Source organism: Carassius carassius, chromosome 17, assembly GCF_963082965.1.
Source record: "Carassius carassius chromosome 17, fCarCar2.1, whole genome shotgun sequence".
Taxonomy (NCBI): Eukaryota; Metazoa; Chordata; class Actinopteri; order Cypriniformes; family Cyprinidae; genus Carassius; species Carassius carassius.
The window spans coordinates 11,561,030-11,578,698 of NC_081771.1; the positions used below are offsets into that span (position 1 = coordinate 11,561,030).

A 17,669-nucleotide genomic window follows, 5' to 3' on the forward strand; every position below is an offset into this window, starting at 1 on the left:
ACACTTGGACCGAATGTTTTGATTGGACGTACATTTCTTGGTCCTACGTCTTCCACAGAATATATAAATACAGATAAATTTAAACCACTTAACTTAATGATTGCTATCGGGATGTGAAGAGACTTTCAACCAGTATAACAAAAAATGTTTATGAAGACAATCACCTATAGCACCGTTAAAAGTACAAAATACAGTAATTTACCTGCAGTACATTTCTGTTGTCATTGTTTCCATCGTGACCAATCAGAATCGCTCTAAAATCGCCTTTAAGTTTGACCAAATTAAGTTCTTAGCAATGCATATATCAAAAACGAGGTTTTGATATACTTATGTTAGGAAATTTACAAAATATCGTCATGGAACATGATCTTTACTTAATATCCTGATGATTTTTGGCATAAAATAAAAATCGATCATTTTGACCCATACGTTGTATTGCTGGCTATTGCTACATTTTTACCTGTGCTACTTATGACTGGTTTTCTGGTCCAGGGTCACATATGGGGAAAAAATACCAACATGTGGCAAATAAAAATCATTTAAACACAGTTATTGCACACTGTTATGCACTAATAAAATATTTTTATTGAAAAAAAAAAGGTTTTAGAAATTATCAAGTCCAATTAAATGTATCAATAAATGCATGGAATAAGACTATAATGTCAAGATTCCACATACAATGGCCTTTTTTTCAGTCAAGGACAAGGCAAAGAATACTATGGCACAAACGAAAACAGCAGAGTAGCTGAGGAATTGTTATGGCTGTCAAGAAAATACAAAAGCATAATTCATTTGACGACTAAAAAGTGTCTTACAAACCTGCCAAATCTCAAAGGCATTCAAATATAACAATTTTAGCACGAATATCATATATTACCACTAAAGCATAATATAAAATATTATATTCTCTGTTCTTAGTTGACAACATATAAAGAACTGAAAAGGCACACAAATAAAATTTCAAATTTACACAGTATTGCCTCAAAGCTAAACAATACAATGACAACAAAAAGTGTACATAAAGACTCAAAAATAATCAATACATCAGATTTGATCTAGATGCAAACGTAAAAGTAAAGAAAATAATCAAGTTTTAATTAAGAGTAAGAGTATTACTAGAGTAAGTTGGTCCTGAGGTGCATCAGAGAAACAGGAATTAGTGAAATAAAAAAGGAATGACCACACAAAATAGAAGACCGCATGGACTAACAGTTGTAACTATCATACTGGGAAAATGAGTGAGAGAAATAACACTATGGCTCTTGTGATTTACTTACTGTCCCTTGTTATAATATGAGGAAACAGATCTTGGGAAGCAAGACTGTCACTGTTTGTCATCTCCCATCTGCTCTTCAGGAAATTAAGACCGAGCTAATATTTAGTGACAATGCCTCTCTGTTCATATCTAACTCTCGCTCTCTGTCACTCTACTTTTCTTTGGAATCAGGTCCAAATGTTTTTCGATGCTGGCATGATGATAAATACTCATAAAAACTCATCTTCAGACTCTACTTCTTTCTCCCTTGATTTCAAAAGCCCCATTTCCATGGGTGGCATCCTCCTTATTCTGGAACGCACAGCACTGGAGGGGGAACAATGAAGGAAAAAGGAAAATAAGAAGGAACTCAATAAATCAGAAAGGAAACTTCAGGAAAAGTATCATTTCATATGCTATGTACACTATTGTTCAAATGTTTGGGTCAGTAAGATTTTTAATCTTATGCTCACCAAGGCTGCATTTATTTAAGCACAATAAAAGCAGTTATATTGTGAAATATTATTACAAATTAAATATTTAATTATTTTCTCCTTTTGATTACAAAGCTGAATTTTCAACTGCTACATTTAATTTTAGGTGTCCTTACTGAAGTTCCAAAACTTTTGAATGGTACTGTAGTTTATGCTCCTTTATGCCTGAACTGTAATTTTTTTTCTATTTCATGTTAGAATGAATAGAATATGTCATGCTCACCAGAGAACAGACCAGTAAACTGCAGCTACAATGAGCAATGCAAACGCTAGGTGCCAGCAGTAGCATAATGTGACAAAGACCGAGTTGTCATGGTCTGTCTGATCCCATTTCACTTGACTGGGTGGGTACAGCACAAAGCCAATCTAGAAAAATACAAGAATGAGAGTTAAACAGTCTTGGGTCTAAATGACTTGCACATTTATGTGTGCATTTTTGACACACACACACACACACACACACTGACCTGCCAGAACCAGCTGCCCTGTAGTATGGTGAGAGTGGCTCGGAGCAGTTCGAGTAGAATATTCCCTCTGTGGAAAACCTCCAGAAGGCAGATGAAAGCTTGTCCAAAGATTGCATAGAGGAGAAGGGTGTGCACATGGACATCAAGCATATCTCTACCATGGAGATGGTAAAGAAACAGAAATCCTGCAGGAGACAGACATGTGCTGAATTTTATTTTTTGTTGAATTATCACAAAATAGAACAAAAGTAATTTTAAGAGTAACAAAGAGTGCTCAGTTTGGGGAACAGTTCACACATTCTCCAACATCAAAAACCGCATTGATAAAATACCATAATTCCTCAAATAACAAACCGGTAGTCAAATAAACGCCGGGCCTCTTATAGTGGCCAGGGGCATGGTCAACACGGACAAATAAAGGCCAGTCTTTAATAAAGGTCGGGGGAAGATTTGTGCAGCAGAGCCAAATAACGAACGTACACGCTCACTGCCGGAGCGTTTCTCGTTCTCAAGTCAAGAATCGGTTTTCGGATCACCAGTACACTGAACCAAGAGGCGTTTCTGTCGGACACATCCGATTCGAGAACCGAGGAGCTGATGATACTGCGCATGCGTGATTCAGCATGAAGCAGACCAAACTGATTCTTTTGGTGATTGATTCTGAACTGATTCTGTGCTAATGTTATGATCTCTGTCCACTGGAACGCTAGCCCTTTTAATTTAAAACGGGTTATTTAAAACAATTACTTATCAAATAGATGGAATTAGAAATAAAAGCCTGTTCAAATAAAAGCCTGTTACCTTCTGCAGTTCAGGTAAATAAAGGCCCCGGCTTTTATTTGAGGAATTACGGTACTCTTTCACATAGTATCTTTGGTCAACAATCACCCTTACACATCTGTAAGTGTTCAATATGTGTGTGGGGAAAATGAGCAAAAAAGGTCCAACTTCAAAACAAAAAATATAAATCCTGCACACTATCCACACTTGCAAATGAATCAAAATATGTATTAACTAACAACAACATTACATACAGTACATGGCATTTTTGGACCATTTTAGAAACAGTCTAGGGGAAAAAACAAGAACCTACCCTCATTAAAGAAAGCAAGACCCAGAAGCATCCGGTCTAAGGCCAGCGGGGCGATGTCTGTGCTGTGGACAGTGAGAGATATGGCCCCTGCGATGGCAAAGAACAGGTACATGGTGGTGTGCTGCCAGTTCATCAGCTGCTCCCAGTGCTGAGTGGAAGAATCATACAGCTGAAACTTGGGCCCACCTGCTAAAAGTTGCTCTGCTAACATACCTGTATGAAGGGTAGAGGAACTAGTTGAGTTAAAAATATAATAAATAAAACTTGCTTTCATTACTCTAATAAATGGCTCATTATAGGAGGCCTAAAAACTCAACTTCAAATTATTTAAAATAAGCAGAAAAAAACAACAACAGTCAACAGTCTCCTCTGTGTCTCTCCACTGCACTGACACAGAAGGGCAGTTTGAGTGATGTGGAGTGACACAGGGGAGACTGTTGACAAAGGAATTATTCTGACAATACTTTTCATACTTTTCTGGACTTTGACACTGTTATTTACTCTGCAGTCTATGGGACAGTCTCAAGCCTTCCGGTTTTCATCACAAATATATTAAATTGTGTTCCGAAGATGAACAAAGCTTTTACGGGTTTGGAATGACATGGGGGTAAGTGATTAATGACACAATTTTCATTTTGGTGTGGAGTATCCCTTTAAGAATAAGATAAAAATCAAGACATTTCTGCTTGAATTCATCTGCTCAACAAATGTATTTTTTCTTTGAGTAACCAGGGTTCCCACTGCTTGAAAAACTGGATATGCGAAGAAGCTCAATTCCAAAAGTGTGATTTCTAAATATGGAAAAATGTATTGATGATGAAAATGTGAATAAAGTATTTTGAAAAAGTCTTAATCCCTTAATCGCTATCTAGTAAACTGCAAACAACTGAAAAACTCATGGAGCCTATTGTTATGGACAATGTTGGACTCAAAGTTGAGAACCACTTATCTAGACCACTATTACCAAAGGACAAACAATACACAGAAAATTACACAACCTATCATTTAATACCATTTTTAACCATACAGTCAACTTAATCAATCTAATCTAAACCTAATAAATCAGCAAAACTGGCTCTCAAAATCATGAGAGCCAGTTTCTTTGATGAACCTTGGGTGTTTCAAAGACACATCAGAAAGCTTTATTTGTCCATATGTATGAGGACGTTTCTTTTTCTATTAATAAAGGCATAGTGGCAACTCACCAAAAATAGAAAATGATAAAATGACAGCTCCTTCTATGATTTCTATGCGCCGTTGTGTAGCTCGAGGTGCAAGTCTGCCCGCACCAGCACTTTTATTCCTGCGGGTGGCATACAAAAATGTCTGCTTTGAGGCCCACCAGAGGCCGGTGATCAGGAAGAAACTTCCAGGCAATGCATGGCCTTTAAAACTTCCCATGTTTTCCTAAATGTCCTGGAAATAAGAAGAGCAATTGTATTTAATACTAATTTCATAAAATACAAAACAAAAATATATCATGATAAAATTCACGCATAATATAGCTCAAATATATCTCAAAATGCGGCAGAGCAAAAGACAGATGAGAGACAGATGATATTGGAGACTGTATTTATAAGCAACACTTTTCCCCTTAAGAGTGGGATATCAAAACAAGTTTCCCATTTTTGCATTTTCTGGAACTGAATTGTTACTCTAGTGTAGAAATTAACAGTGCTAGACAATCAAATCCTGCATATTTATTGCCATCCTGAACAAATAATTCCACACACCACAGACTGCAGGGGTTAAGGAAATGTCAGAGATATAAATCAAAATTCAGATGAAGGTGCTGTGAGCCCCATGCGGCCTCATGAGGGGTCCAGGCGTGCACCTCTCAGTTCTATTTTAAACAGCAATGTGAGGATAGCTGGAAAAAAAAATCCCCAAACCATGTTAAATCAGAAAGTCTGCTCTATTAATCTTGGAAATATAAACCTACATACTGAGAGAAGTCTCTTGTCTTAAACATTCACCACACACAAGTAAATTTGTTTGCTCTTGGCAGATGTTTGAAAATTAGTTTAAGATTTAACTTTAATATATATTGTTTGCTTCAAATATAAAGTAATCCAAACAATACAAGGGAATTTATAAGAATTCCTCCTCTCCTCTTGTAGGGGATGATTTCTGTAATATTTAATCAACGGACTGATTAGTTCTTGGCCCTGAAGTCATCCAGGTCCCATGACATTACAAAGGAAGGTGGTCATTGCTGCCATAATCAGTGTGCAATCAGAGTGTGTCCTTGAGACCATGACCGTTTATCACATAAACGTTGTACTTTTAGAAAGTAAGCTAAATTCAAACGTGTGAAAAAGGCACTGTTTAAGGGCTGCATAAAGCAGAGACAGCAAACACATAATGAACAACTGGAGAAAAAAAAATCAAAGTGATGATAATGATAATGAGAGTTTGAGACAAAACTGAGAAACCTACTGCATAGCCATTTTGCATATTATGCTGTTTTGTTTTGTAATTGCTTATTTCAGTAGAGGGTTGCATTAATGTTCTTTTAAAAATGAAATTTATGTAATAATCTACCCTTACGTAGTTCCAAAGCAATTCCCCCCATTTGAAAGCGAAGAAAGAAAGTCATATACACACAAAAGTTAGTAAATGTTGACACAGTGTTCATTACTGTGTCACTATTTCTGTATTGTATTATTCACTATATGACACTGAAAATCATGGCAATGAGTAGCATCTCTGCAGCCTTGATCAATCAGTCTTTCAGTCTAAACACTGTCCTTCAGGATGCTCTGCGGTTGCCATAGAGACACACTGAAGCTTTGAGAGTCTCTCCAGTGAAGAGGCCCGATCCAATCCTTTCATGTATTTTTGACAACATAAGAACGACATTATTTGGAATTGTACATACGAACAATCAGTCATTTTGTAATATTAAACCAAATGATAGGAACCACAGTGCGGTTTACAAAGAATAAACATGAAAAACAATGTAAAAATATGCTATAACAACAATCCATGTTTATGTTTCATCATAAAATGACGGAAGTAACCTACATTTTTTTAAATCGTTTACAAACTTTAACGTTACCTGAAAAACGATACACGCACCGTTGTCTGCGGAAGACAAACGTCTCTATTTTATTATTTTACTTCACATATAATGTTTATTAAGGATAAAGATCTGCTGTGTTCACGTCTTATTGGGCTTTCTTGAGACTTTTTGAAGTCTACAGACTAAAACACCCATTTTAGATACTATGATATAATTATGTTTCTTTTTAATTCGGCCTTTTAGGGAATATATACAAAATATATTCTAGGTAATTACACGTTGAATACGTTAATTACAGTAGCTCGCCAGCTAAGTCCGGTCCGTTGTTAGTAACGTTAGCACTATTATGAAATAAAAGTAGAAAAAAATAATAACTTAATTCGGGCACAGTAACTTGTCTGTTTTATGAGTTAAGAATACGTAGTTGATATCTTACCTTAAAGATTGACCAAATAATGGTTATACTCTTGAAAATGTTTAGAAGAAATCTCAGAGTCGATGTTTTTTTTTCTTCTCGACAGACTCTCATCTGATGCTGAAAAAATATACTAAATTCGTTCAAACATTCTCACACGACTCTTATTCGTCCCTTTTCAGCATCGTGCCTTTTTATTCCATCACGAACTTGAAAATTAGAAACTTCATCCACTTTTCCAGCTGTTTCGAAACCAGATTTAGGGTTTTATCTTTTTCAGCGCGTCTTCTCACTGGAACCTCCCATTTCACGAAACGATTGGTTCATGAGGGGACAAGACGTCATTGTTTTCGAATTTGATTGGTTATCTTACCTGTCAATCAGCAGTAGGTCTCTTTTCCACGTGTGCATTTTTCTCCATAAGAATCAGTAGAAGATCGTCCGCTATTTTAACAGTAAACAGACATTTCAGCACAGTGGAATAAACTAACAAATATATATTTAACCGTATTTGTTTATATATTTTTTTGTTTTCATGTATTTAAAAAAAATCGGCAAATCAACTATATATAGATAGATTCCAATTAATTTCCACGTTCTCTTTAAAGTTTTAGGTAACGTTACCTTACAAGAGAAGATAGGCTACGGCTATACAAAGGCTAAAGTTTTCATAATGCTTTGTTCAAGTTGTTGTATAATATTTTGATGCCATAATTAACAGCTTTTACAAAGTTGTAAGTTTTATAAATGTAGGGCGGGACGTGAGGGCAGGGTTTTTGTACGTGCACACAGGCACGGTCACCAGAGGGCCTGGAGCCGATGAGAAGAACATCACCTCACTGTATTATTTATTTTACACTTTATAACGTGGCACTCATATTACGGAGTTACACAGAAACTGAATGCATTAAAATAAACAACATCCTGGTACCAAACCTAATGAATTTAATAAAAACAAAACTGGGTAAATAAAACAACAGCCTCTTTCAAAACAACAGCACTATATAAAAATCTTTACAGAAATGTAGGTATTTCTTAATCTGTTGATATTTAATTAAAAGTATGATTTTGGTACAAACAACATATTCTACATCTTTGAAATTTCTGAAACATCACACCAGACAGAGTCTAAATTTCTCTGCCTCTGAATTTGACGTATATGTTAATAGGTAGTTCAGATGTGCATTGTGCAATACATAAAAGCAGAGAGATGGACAAAAGAGAAAACAAAAAAGCTCTGTAGTCAGACACTTATCATGCATGGTTTTCAGCCTAGCCAAACATCCTGTCCTCATCACTCCACAGAGGAAAATAAGCAGGAAAGATGGAAAAGGAGGGTCAGGAACAAATAAAGCCGAAGCTCTTCAGATTCATGTAATGTAATCATGTAATCCGTGATGGTCTTTACCTATATTGTGTGTGCAAGGAAAAGACCATAATCATGCTGGACTGCAAGACACACTTACCTCCACCCAGAGATGATGTTTTGTTGTTGTTTTTATTAACATATAAACACATTAAATCGGTGGTCACAGGCTAAAAGACATGGAAATTATCATGCAATGATGGAAAATGGACATTGTCAGGGAAACTGGACATGAGCAGAGGACCAGAAGAGGGGCTCATTCAGGCATGGTCAAATGAACTCGACAGGTGGGACATGACTGTTTCATGCCAAAGTCATTTCTCAATGCACTGAAAGAAAGAAAAGTTAAATTACCAAGGGTCATTCAAAGCCAGAATGTGGCTTTATAAAACACTGAAAACTATTGAAACATGCATCTGCACATGCTTAACATATTGCAACATTATTTTGCTTTTAAAGAACTGCCAGATAGCAAAACACACTATCTGTTTGAATGTAAGTTTATATGATATTAAAAACCTTGTGTCAGTGTACGTGGCATAAATGCTAAGGTATATATATATATATATATATATATATATATATATATATATATATATATATATTAGAGGTCGACCGATAGTAGATTTTATTGATACCGATAGCTACCTAAGGCCTCTAACACTTGCTCTATTGTTTTTATATTCTATCCGTTTTCTTTTTATTTCTTATATTATTTAAAAGCCCTTGCTACGTGTACTGTGTTTAAGCTAACTGAGACTTGTTATAGCACTTATATATCATTGCTCTTTTGTTGTTTTTGATTGATTCCAATGCCCTCATTTGTATAAAAGCGTCTGCTAAATGACTAAATGTAAATGTAGCTGTAGGTTGGACCACACTGGCTGATAAAATAGTGCTTTACTATTTTTAAAGAAAAGCAGTAACAGTACTGAACCATACTTTGTAAATGAATACAAATATTAATATTATTTATTATGCTGATCATTAAAGTTATTTCAAAGTTTGCTAATGTTAAAAGAATCTTTAAAATGTAAAAATGTATCCTATTAGTGAATGTTGAAATGAACACACTCTAACAAGGTACAATATACGTCAGTTTTCATGCAACAAATGGACTCTTATTGTTAAGCATTACCATTTAATTTCATGCTTAAAGATGGCCATCTTTAAATATCTACACAAGGCCATAGCATTACAATTACATACATATACTGTACTGCTCTCGTACTGTATATTGCCAGTGGACCCTTCTTAGCAATTCCAGCAGCAGATGCAATCCAGAAAACTATCGGCATGGATTTTTGCCGATAACCGATTGTTCCAGCCATCAACTATCATTGCCAATTAATCGGAAAAACCAATGAATCAGTCGACCTCTTATATATATAATTAAAATCTATTGCAGTGGCATGATGGCAGATGCATGGCAACTGCATGCATGAAACTGCATGCATAACAACTGTAGCTTCATAACTGCAACTCCCGACATATTTTATGCAAATTCAGGACGTCAGGATGATTTGTCATATTTACAGTTTCAGCATCCATAATTCTAAATCCAAAATTAGACCCCCAAAAATCTTGTATTCACAGTTTGGTTTTCTAATCCAACAGGACCATGAATAATAAAAACAGTTTATCAGATCAATGTACTGTACATTAACTTTGATTTACATAAAATTTGATTTACAGTTTACTAATACACAGACTATCATAGCCATATTATGGCATATGATTCTTACCATAGGAAAAGCACAAAAAGTACTAAAACATGACATTTGACACAGCAATATTTTTTTTTAAATGTAAATGGCTTGGAAGGGGGGAGGGGGGAGGGGCTGGTATTTACTATTGGTCTTTGCTTTTTTGATTTCAAAAGGGGGAAAAAGACAAAACTTTCCTGCAAACAAGAGATGTGGTTCATTTTGTGTCTGGAGCTAAACACAAAGTAAAACTGACAATTAACAAGTATTTTGATAATATACTGAGTGATTACTGTGTACTATTCATACATACAGTACACTTAAAAAACAAAGGTTACTTTTTTAAAATAATATTTTAATAATCTAAAGAACCCTTTTCCACTATAAAGGACCTTTTGTGAAATAGAAAAGTTCCACATAAATGGTACAAGTTCTGCATGGAACCATTGATGCCAATAAAGAACCTTTATTTTTTAGAGTATATGTTAAACTGAAAACAATCAACGTTGTCTACGTAAAGAGAACTGGCGATGGGGTAAGCGATATTCCTCCTGTCCAGGGCAGAACGGTATCTCTTTTCTTCGATCACAAGCAGGTGCAGAACTCCCACTACGAGGACGTGTGCCATGCTCTGGCCATTTTGTCTACCCAATACATAATCAGAGACGACAGAAGATTCAGTATCATAGCTGGCACAAAAGCAGCGATTAACCAGATAAACTTCATGCATGCCAGGTGGGAAAAGCACTGATTATGAAAATGTTGTTCACTTGGTGGATGCCTAAACTGCTATATCCATTAAGCCACTGCTTCAGTTGACAATTTGATACTGTTAGATAACAGAGGAGAGAAATGATGCAGGAAGTGTTTACCTCTTTATGAAAATGATGGCCACAGTGAAGTTCTTGGATGCCACCCCTTCCATTCCGTAGTTCTTCATGGCAAATAAGACATATGCTTTCTGCGTCACCCTACAAATAATCCAGAAGTGTTAATATTATGGCATTGATGCAGTTTGTTATTAAAGTATACAGTATACAAGTTTTTATTTTTCATGATTTTAAAATAAGTTTCTTTTGCTCACCAAGGCTGCAAAAACTCAAAAAAGTAATATTGTGAAATATTATTACAATTTTAAAACTGTTTTCTATTTTAATATATTTTAGAATTAAATGTATTCCTGTGATTGCAAAGGTGAACTGTAAGCAGCCATACTTCAGTCTTCAGTGTCACATAATGCTTCAGAATTAATAAATTTCTAGGTGTTATAACATTCTTCACATTGGAATTTTGGCATCTATATCGCCACCTGTAGTTAAAACATACAATTGTATGTCACTATTAGACGCAAATTGAGTTTCGGCTCTGCTGTACTGCACGATTCAATTCAAGTGGATACCGACGATCATCTTCAGAGGATTTCTCATGACCCAGTGACGGTAGCCTACAGCCTATCAGAAAAATTCATTTGAGTGTGTTATTTACCATTGAGTTTCAGCATCCTCTGTCACCTTCCCTTTCTGATTGTAGACTCTCAGTTCCAGATTTATTTGTTTCTTGAAAAAGCTGCTTTCTTAAGAGGTCTCACGAGGCGCCATTTAGATCTGTTCATATTAAACAGCCTACAGTAGCCAGACCATTTCTGTTTATGGACATGAAGTAGCCTAAACACTAAAGCAATTTATGCAGGCACGCAAAATCTGCTCAATCAACCCAAAATGATTGAAATTGAAAATGTTGTAGGCATAAAGTAGTGCCTTGAGTATTTTATTTAATAAATTAATTCCATTTAATTGGATGGGAACTTTGAGATGATCTAAAGGGGTATTTACCCAGCACCTTTTTTCAGTGGCAAGTCGTCGGTGGAATTATAAGGTTCTATCTGCATTCCGAGTAGTTTTGAGATATTGAGCTTCAAAGTTTTTGCATTCCATTCGACTGTGTAGATATAACCTTATTGTTTTTTAAATAAAAATCCCATAATGTATACAACATAAAAAAATATATATTGTAAATAAGTTGTCACAGAATAACGATATGGGAATAACTCAATTTTGACAAAAATGTCAGATAGAACCTTATAATTCCTAGGGGACGAAGTGGAAGAAAGAGAAAAAAAATGCATTTTAGCCATTCATTTGCATGACAGTGGTGTTTTGGGGGCCTGTACATGCACTTTTTGAAAACAATTCTGTTATCATCTCAACGCAAACCACAAACACAAAAAACTTTTCCAAAACTAAAAGAAAAAGCTTTTGTTGTAGGCTACATCGTTGTCGTGTATACCCTAAACCCAAACTTTAATTTAGCTGATTAACCCTTGCATCAGACCCGTTGGTTGGATGTTTGAAATAAATGCATTGCATTTGGATATTTTTAAGAATGACATTTTTTGGCCTACTGTATGTGACATGACATCATCTGGTCCCTTGATATCACCTTCTGTTTATTGAAACGCAGCCTCTTCTCTAAGCACTTAGTGAGCTCTGGGATGGTGCTGATGTGACATTCAGGTCCCCCCGCTTTGGTTCGGCTGTCTGAAGACACACGGCGGGCACGAGGATGTGAATGCATTTCCTTCTCCTCATGGCCCTTTAGGTGGACAGGGACAGGGGCCATGTTGTTAGTATGGAGATGATTCGCCTGAATGGCTTCCAACTGAGACTTTTCAATACAGAAACCAAGACAAAAACAGAGGAAGAAAGACCATGACATAGAAACAAGTGATAAGTTACATACAAGCAATATTCATAATAATGTTAATCATATTTAAATAATCAGAAACATTAAATGCTATAAACTAATGAATCTCATTAATGCTTATTGTTTTTTTTTGTAAATTTTGAAGTATAGTACATATTTAATGTCATAAATGGGTTAGCAGTAATGATTTCCAATGATAAAGTTAGTATTGTAAGGCTTAATATAAACATCCGTATATAAGAAACTCGTATAATCATTTTTTACGTAATTGTATTAAATAAACATTATAATCTGTAAGCTCTGGCATGGCAAGGGTCAAAATAGGTTAATTATTCTTGAGCACCCCATAATGACTTGTGTAAGCGTTTCACTTGAAGTCATCAAGGATTCTTTACATTAATCACATTATAGTCAGATCTGAGCATAATAAATAATAAGATTGAAGCAACAAAACAAATAGATACTGTGATATATAAAGCAAGTGGTAAATGTGCATAAGATTTTTTTATGATTTTAATTTGAATTTATTAAATTTTTAATTAAGTTTTCAAGAGACAGCTGCTTTCTAGTCAACACTGTAATTCATTTAATCTTCTTTGCATACCAACGGTAGATGTATGTATAGTAAATTAATTATATTTAATTGAGTGTTTTTGAACATGCCGTTCGCTTTAAATAATCCCACTTTACACACACGCACACAGTTTTATAGACATAATGATTTTTATACTGTACAAACTTTGTTTTCTATCCCATTACCCTACCCTTAAACCTTTCATACAAAACTTTTAATCTAATATTAAAAAAATTGTTGTCCATATAAGGTCAAAAATAACCGGCATTACTATCTTTGTGGACACACTCACACACACATAGTTGATAACCTAAGGTAGAATCAGTAAAACGTATGACATGAAAAATCATGCTTAGCACAAAGTGCAGGAAAATAATAGTCATCCTTAAATTTCTTTTGTAACTAAAGTTGCCAAAATTTTATTTTTAATTACATTTTATTTGAATTTTTATGTAAAATGGGATTATCTAAAGCTAACTGCTTGTAAATGGAATGCATGAAGAATATACATTCTTTTCTATTGTTTTTCTTTCTTTCAGTCCTGACTATGTGGAGCATGTGTACAGTGTGTACACATATAAAGGGTTTGTTAGGCATGAGAAAGAGCATGTGAAGCACTGATGTGTGGGGAAGAGAACAAATTGCTGCTGGGTCACTATCGCTAATCAGGGATACTTTCCTGTTTTTATAGAGACTTTCTTCCAAAACCCATTAATGCGTTACCCAGCATTGCAAGATCAGCTCAGGCTGTATATCAGACACAGCAAAAAAAATCATGCCTTAAGCCATAAACACCGAAAATAGACCCCTGCTGGACTTCTAGACTGGACATTGTCGATGGATTATAGCTGGCTCCCAGATGCATTAAAGAAATATGGTGTAAGGCTGTGCTTTTACCACAGTTAATTATGTTCTTATTAATGAATTCCTCTTTCTTATGGTAAAATATCTTATTACATTGATAAAAATGCAACAACAGTACTATAATAAAAGACACCAATGCTTAAAGGTGCTCTAAGCGATGCCAGGAGTCATAACTTCTTGTTGACGTTCAAATTGTTGTCAAACAAAACTGAGGCTAGCTAGACCCTCCCTCCTCCTCATCCGTGCACTAACCCCCCAAACCCCACCCCCAAATCTTTCTTGTCGGTTACTGGCTGGAACAGTTTGTTATGTTTTGTGGTGCAGGTGAGCCCAGGTTGTTTTTCTTGTTGTTTGTGGAGCCTGTGGTGTCTAGAGAGACCCCGTTTTTTTACAGTGTGTTCAGGGGACAAGCAGCTAGCGGATAGTGAGGAGATGTTTGCTGGATGTGACAAAAAATGTTTTGGCCTAAAAAAATGTGTGACATCACTTAGAGCACCTTTAATAAACAGTTGAATCTAGTTAATATTTATAAAGATTATTTACAATTTAGTTAATTCTAATTTATAATTTTATATAACTATTTTAATTATTATAAATACTATTAAATTACTATTTTATATTTATATTCATTTGATTATAGTCAATATACTATGGTTATGATCATTTATGAACACTATATAAAATTTATTATATATATTTTACAGCTTAATTATTATCTATCTATCTATCTATCTATCTATCTATCTATCTATCTATCTATCTATCTATCTATCTATCTATCTATCTATCTATCTATCTATCTATCTATCTATCTATCTATCTATCTATATATTTCTACCTAAATGACAGTTAATTGGCTCTTTTTACAATTATTTTGATCATGACTCATCATATCAGATTTTTTTAGTTTAATAATGAGATGTTTATATATAGTTAATTTATAATTAAAATATATTTATTATATTATATAATAGTGTAGAGCAATATTTATGCCAAGTGATGTAGTTCAAATCAGAATTTTAAGTTGAATAATTTTAATCAATAGAAAATAATATTTAATTATTATAAATTAAAAAATTAAAGTATTACAAATTATTTTAAATGAGATAATACATTTAAATGAGATTATACATTTATAATGATAATATATTTATAGTTTATATTATATTATATTATATTATATTATATTATATTATATTATATTATATTATATTATATTATATTATATTATATTATATTATATTATATTATATTATATTATATTATATTATATTATATTATATTATCTGAACTGTTGGTTCATTTTACAATGACTCTGAACATAGTTTGTCTAATCAGTAGGAACTGTCAATTTTATAACAGGCAATCCAATCTGGGTTTTGTTTAGTATTGTACATTTACATATAGCATGTCTGATCATTCCCATTCTCTTAATTCCACATGTGCGATCTCAACCTTACCATGCAGGGCAAAGAGGCACGGCGGTCAGCTTTGTTGCGCGAGGGCCTCTTAAAACTCCTTTTCCTATCTTTGGTGTGTTCCTCCCCTACCCCATGTCCCCAGTAACTGCTCATCCACTTGGTGAAGTTCCCATCATCGTCCTCGTCGTTGTCCATAATAATCGCGGGAAGCAGCCGAAGAGACAGTTTGGGAACCGGTGTGCGGAGCTCTCGGTGAGGCTCCTGTCTCCTGCAAAGAAAAAATGCACCAGGCTGCAGCCGGCGCACGGTCAGACGAGGCTGCTGCTGCTGCTGTTTTCCTGGAGCTTCCCGTCTCCAGACTGTGTAGGATGGGCTGGGTTTGGCTTGGTAGGTTGTAATTAGATTCCTCCAGTTAGGTGCTCACAATGTGTGGGTTTAATTGCTCTAAGCCGACCAAAAAATATGCACACACAGCTTTTGTCGAAACCTTTAAATAAGTGAATCCCCTGTAATCTATTTAAAATGAGAGAGGGAGAAGAACATAGTATAGAGGCGGAAAGGAGGTATAGGAGGGAGAGGGCGAGCTAGATAGACAATGATAGAGAGAGAGAGAGAGAGAGAGAGAGAGAGAGAGAGAGAGAGAGAGAGAGAGAGAGAGAGAGAGAGGGAGAGGACAGTGTTTTTGGGTTGGTGCACTGCTTTCCATTACAGAGCAATGGGCCTGGGGCTGGAAGGGAGGGTGGGAGTTAGTCACACACTCTATGCAACTCCAATTCTCCCATACTTTCCACTCACTGAGCACATCAAACCTGTCAATAATTATGGACTGCTGCAGGCGAGAACCAGTATGTGTTAGAGCAGCGGTTCCCAAACTTTTTTCCTGCGCACCCCCTTCTATGTCCCAACCGGGTTGGCGCACCCCCAATCCCCACTTAAAAAAAACGCAACAAAGCTGTCTTTTTTCTATCGCCATATAAAGATTCATGTTTAATCATGCGCAAATAACCAGAACACGCATGACAATAAAAACATCAACAAAGTTTCAATATAATGCAACAAAGCTACGCACAAGCTTCCACTTTTAAGAGGACGAGTGACAGACACAGGCTCAGTAACAGAAAGCACGGTTATTTTCAGCTTCGTAAAAGAAACATTGCCGCGAATTCAAATGCGTCCCACCATGCTGAACACAATTCATTTTTTTCAGTTTTACAATTATTATTATTATTATTATTATTATTATTATTATTATTATTACATTAATTTAAACATTTACTTAAAAACATTAGGCTATAGCTTATATTTCTTATGTTAAATTATTTTGTGTTTCATATATTATTTTCAGACATGAGCAGACCTACTCACATAACATTACGCATTTAACGAACACATACAAGCGCGCACTTTGGCAGAATTCAATTCAAATAGCCATCAACAGCCATTAGTTCGGTAAAATTGAGCATCAGAATGGACAAATTTGTTTTTAAGGGAGAAAAAAAACGAAATGTGAAAAAGGCCAGCGAATGAACACGTAGAAAAAATAATAGTCGCAGTATCAGTAGTGAAGGAGAGTGCTGGATTTTTGGTTTGCCCCGCATTTTACTTGAAGTTCAGGCAAATGGGAACACCATATATTACGTAGCAATCATCCTTAATTGAAGAAATGTGGCAAAACATCTCTGGAGAGAACCTCATATTATTAAATTCGAATGTGCTTTCCATATTTGGATCAACATAGGCTACATTTGTGAACGCACATTTTCTGCAATGTCGCGTCAAGTCATGCTCCCGTGCGCATCTTACAGACTGCATCTTAAGCGTCCGCGGGGAGTCCGCTAGGTAGGCGTGACGTAAACATCGTCATGGGAGAGTGTGTGCGGAGGCTCTGAGAGGACGAATGCGTACCTCTCATTTTTTATGACCGCGCGGACAGGTGCGCGTGGTCAGTAGGCTTCAAAAGCACAATTGCACATGTGGAGGCAGTGTGAAGAAGCCCATTGCTACTTGAACCTGTGCAATCCGCTTGCACTTGGACTTGGACCATAGTGCGGCCCAGTGGAAAAAAGTCTGAGAACCACTATAACACAATGGTTATGGAAATTAGAACGACAGTACATTGAATTAAATGGCAATGAAGTTACAAACGATCCACATCATTAAAGAGAATAAGCTCGAAATAGATAAAATAAATAAAAACAAGGATCAATCTGAAACTTTTCAAGTGCGACAATAAAATTAGCCTACACACGATCCACAACATAATTAAGTTGCAAAGAGCATAGGCTC

The 17,669-nt window shown here is 35.5% G+C and overlaps 2 protein-coding genes across 2 annotated transcripts; both read right to left on the minus strand.

Moving 5' to 3' along the window:
- Window positions 1-1,094: 1,094 nt before the first annotated feature.
- LOC132160517 (transmembrane protein 45B-like) lies at window positions 1,095-7,035 on the minus strand. The gene is made up of 6 exons (XM_059570184.1): window positions 6,771-7,035; window positions 4,515-4,725; window positions 3,310-3,522; window positions 2,217-2,401; window positions 1,973-2,115; window positions 1,095-1,582 (listed from the first exon to the last, which is right to left on the minus strand). Exons 2-6 carry the CDS (start codon window positions 4,708-4,710, stop codon window positions 1,486-1,488), a joined length of 834 nt encoding a protein of 277 aa, XP_059426167.1. The 5' UTR covers window positions 4,711-4,725; window positions 6,771-7,035; the 3' UTR covers window positions 1,095-1,485.
- A 2,916-nt stretch (window positions 7,036-9,951) lies between these two features.
- Window positions 9,952-15,725, minus strand: LOC132160518 (leukemia NUP98 fusion partner 1-like). Its single transcript, XM_059570185.1, has 4 exons — window positions 15,423-15,725; window positions 12,261-12,485; window positions 10,694-10,792; window positions 9,952-10,465 (listed from the first exon to the last, which is right to left on the minus strand). Exons 1-4 carry the CDS (start codon window positions 15,576-15,578, stop codon window positions 10,322-10,324), a joined length of 624 nt encoding a protein of 207 aa, XP_059426168.1. The 5' UTR covers window positions 15,579-15,725; the 3' UTR covers window positions 9,952-10,321.
- Between the last annotated feature and the right edge of the window lie 1,944 nt (window positions 15,726-17,669).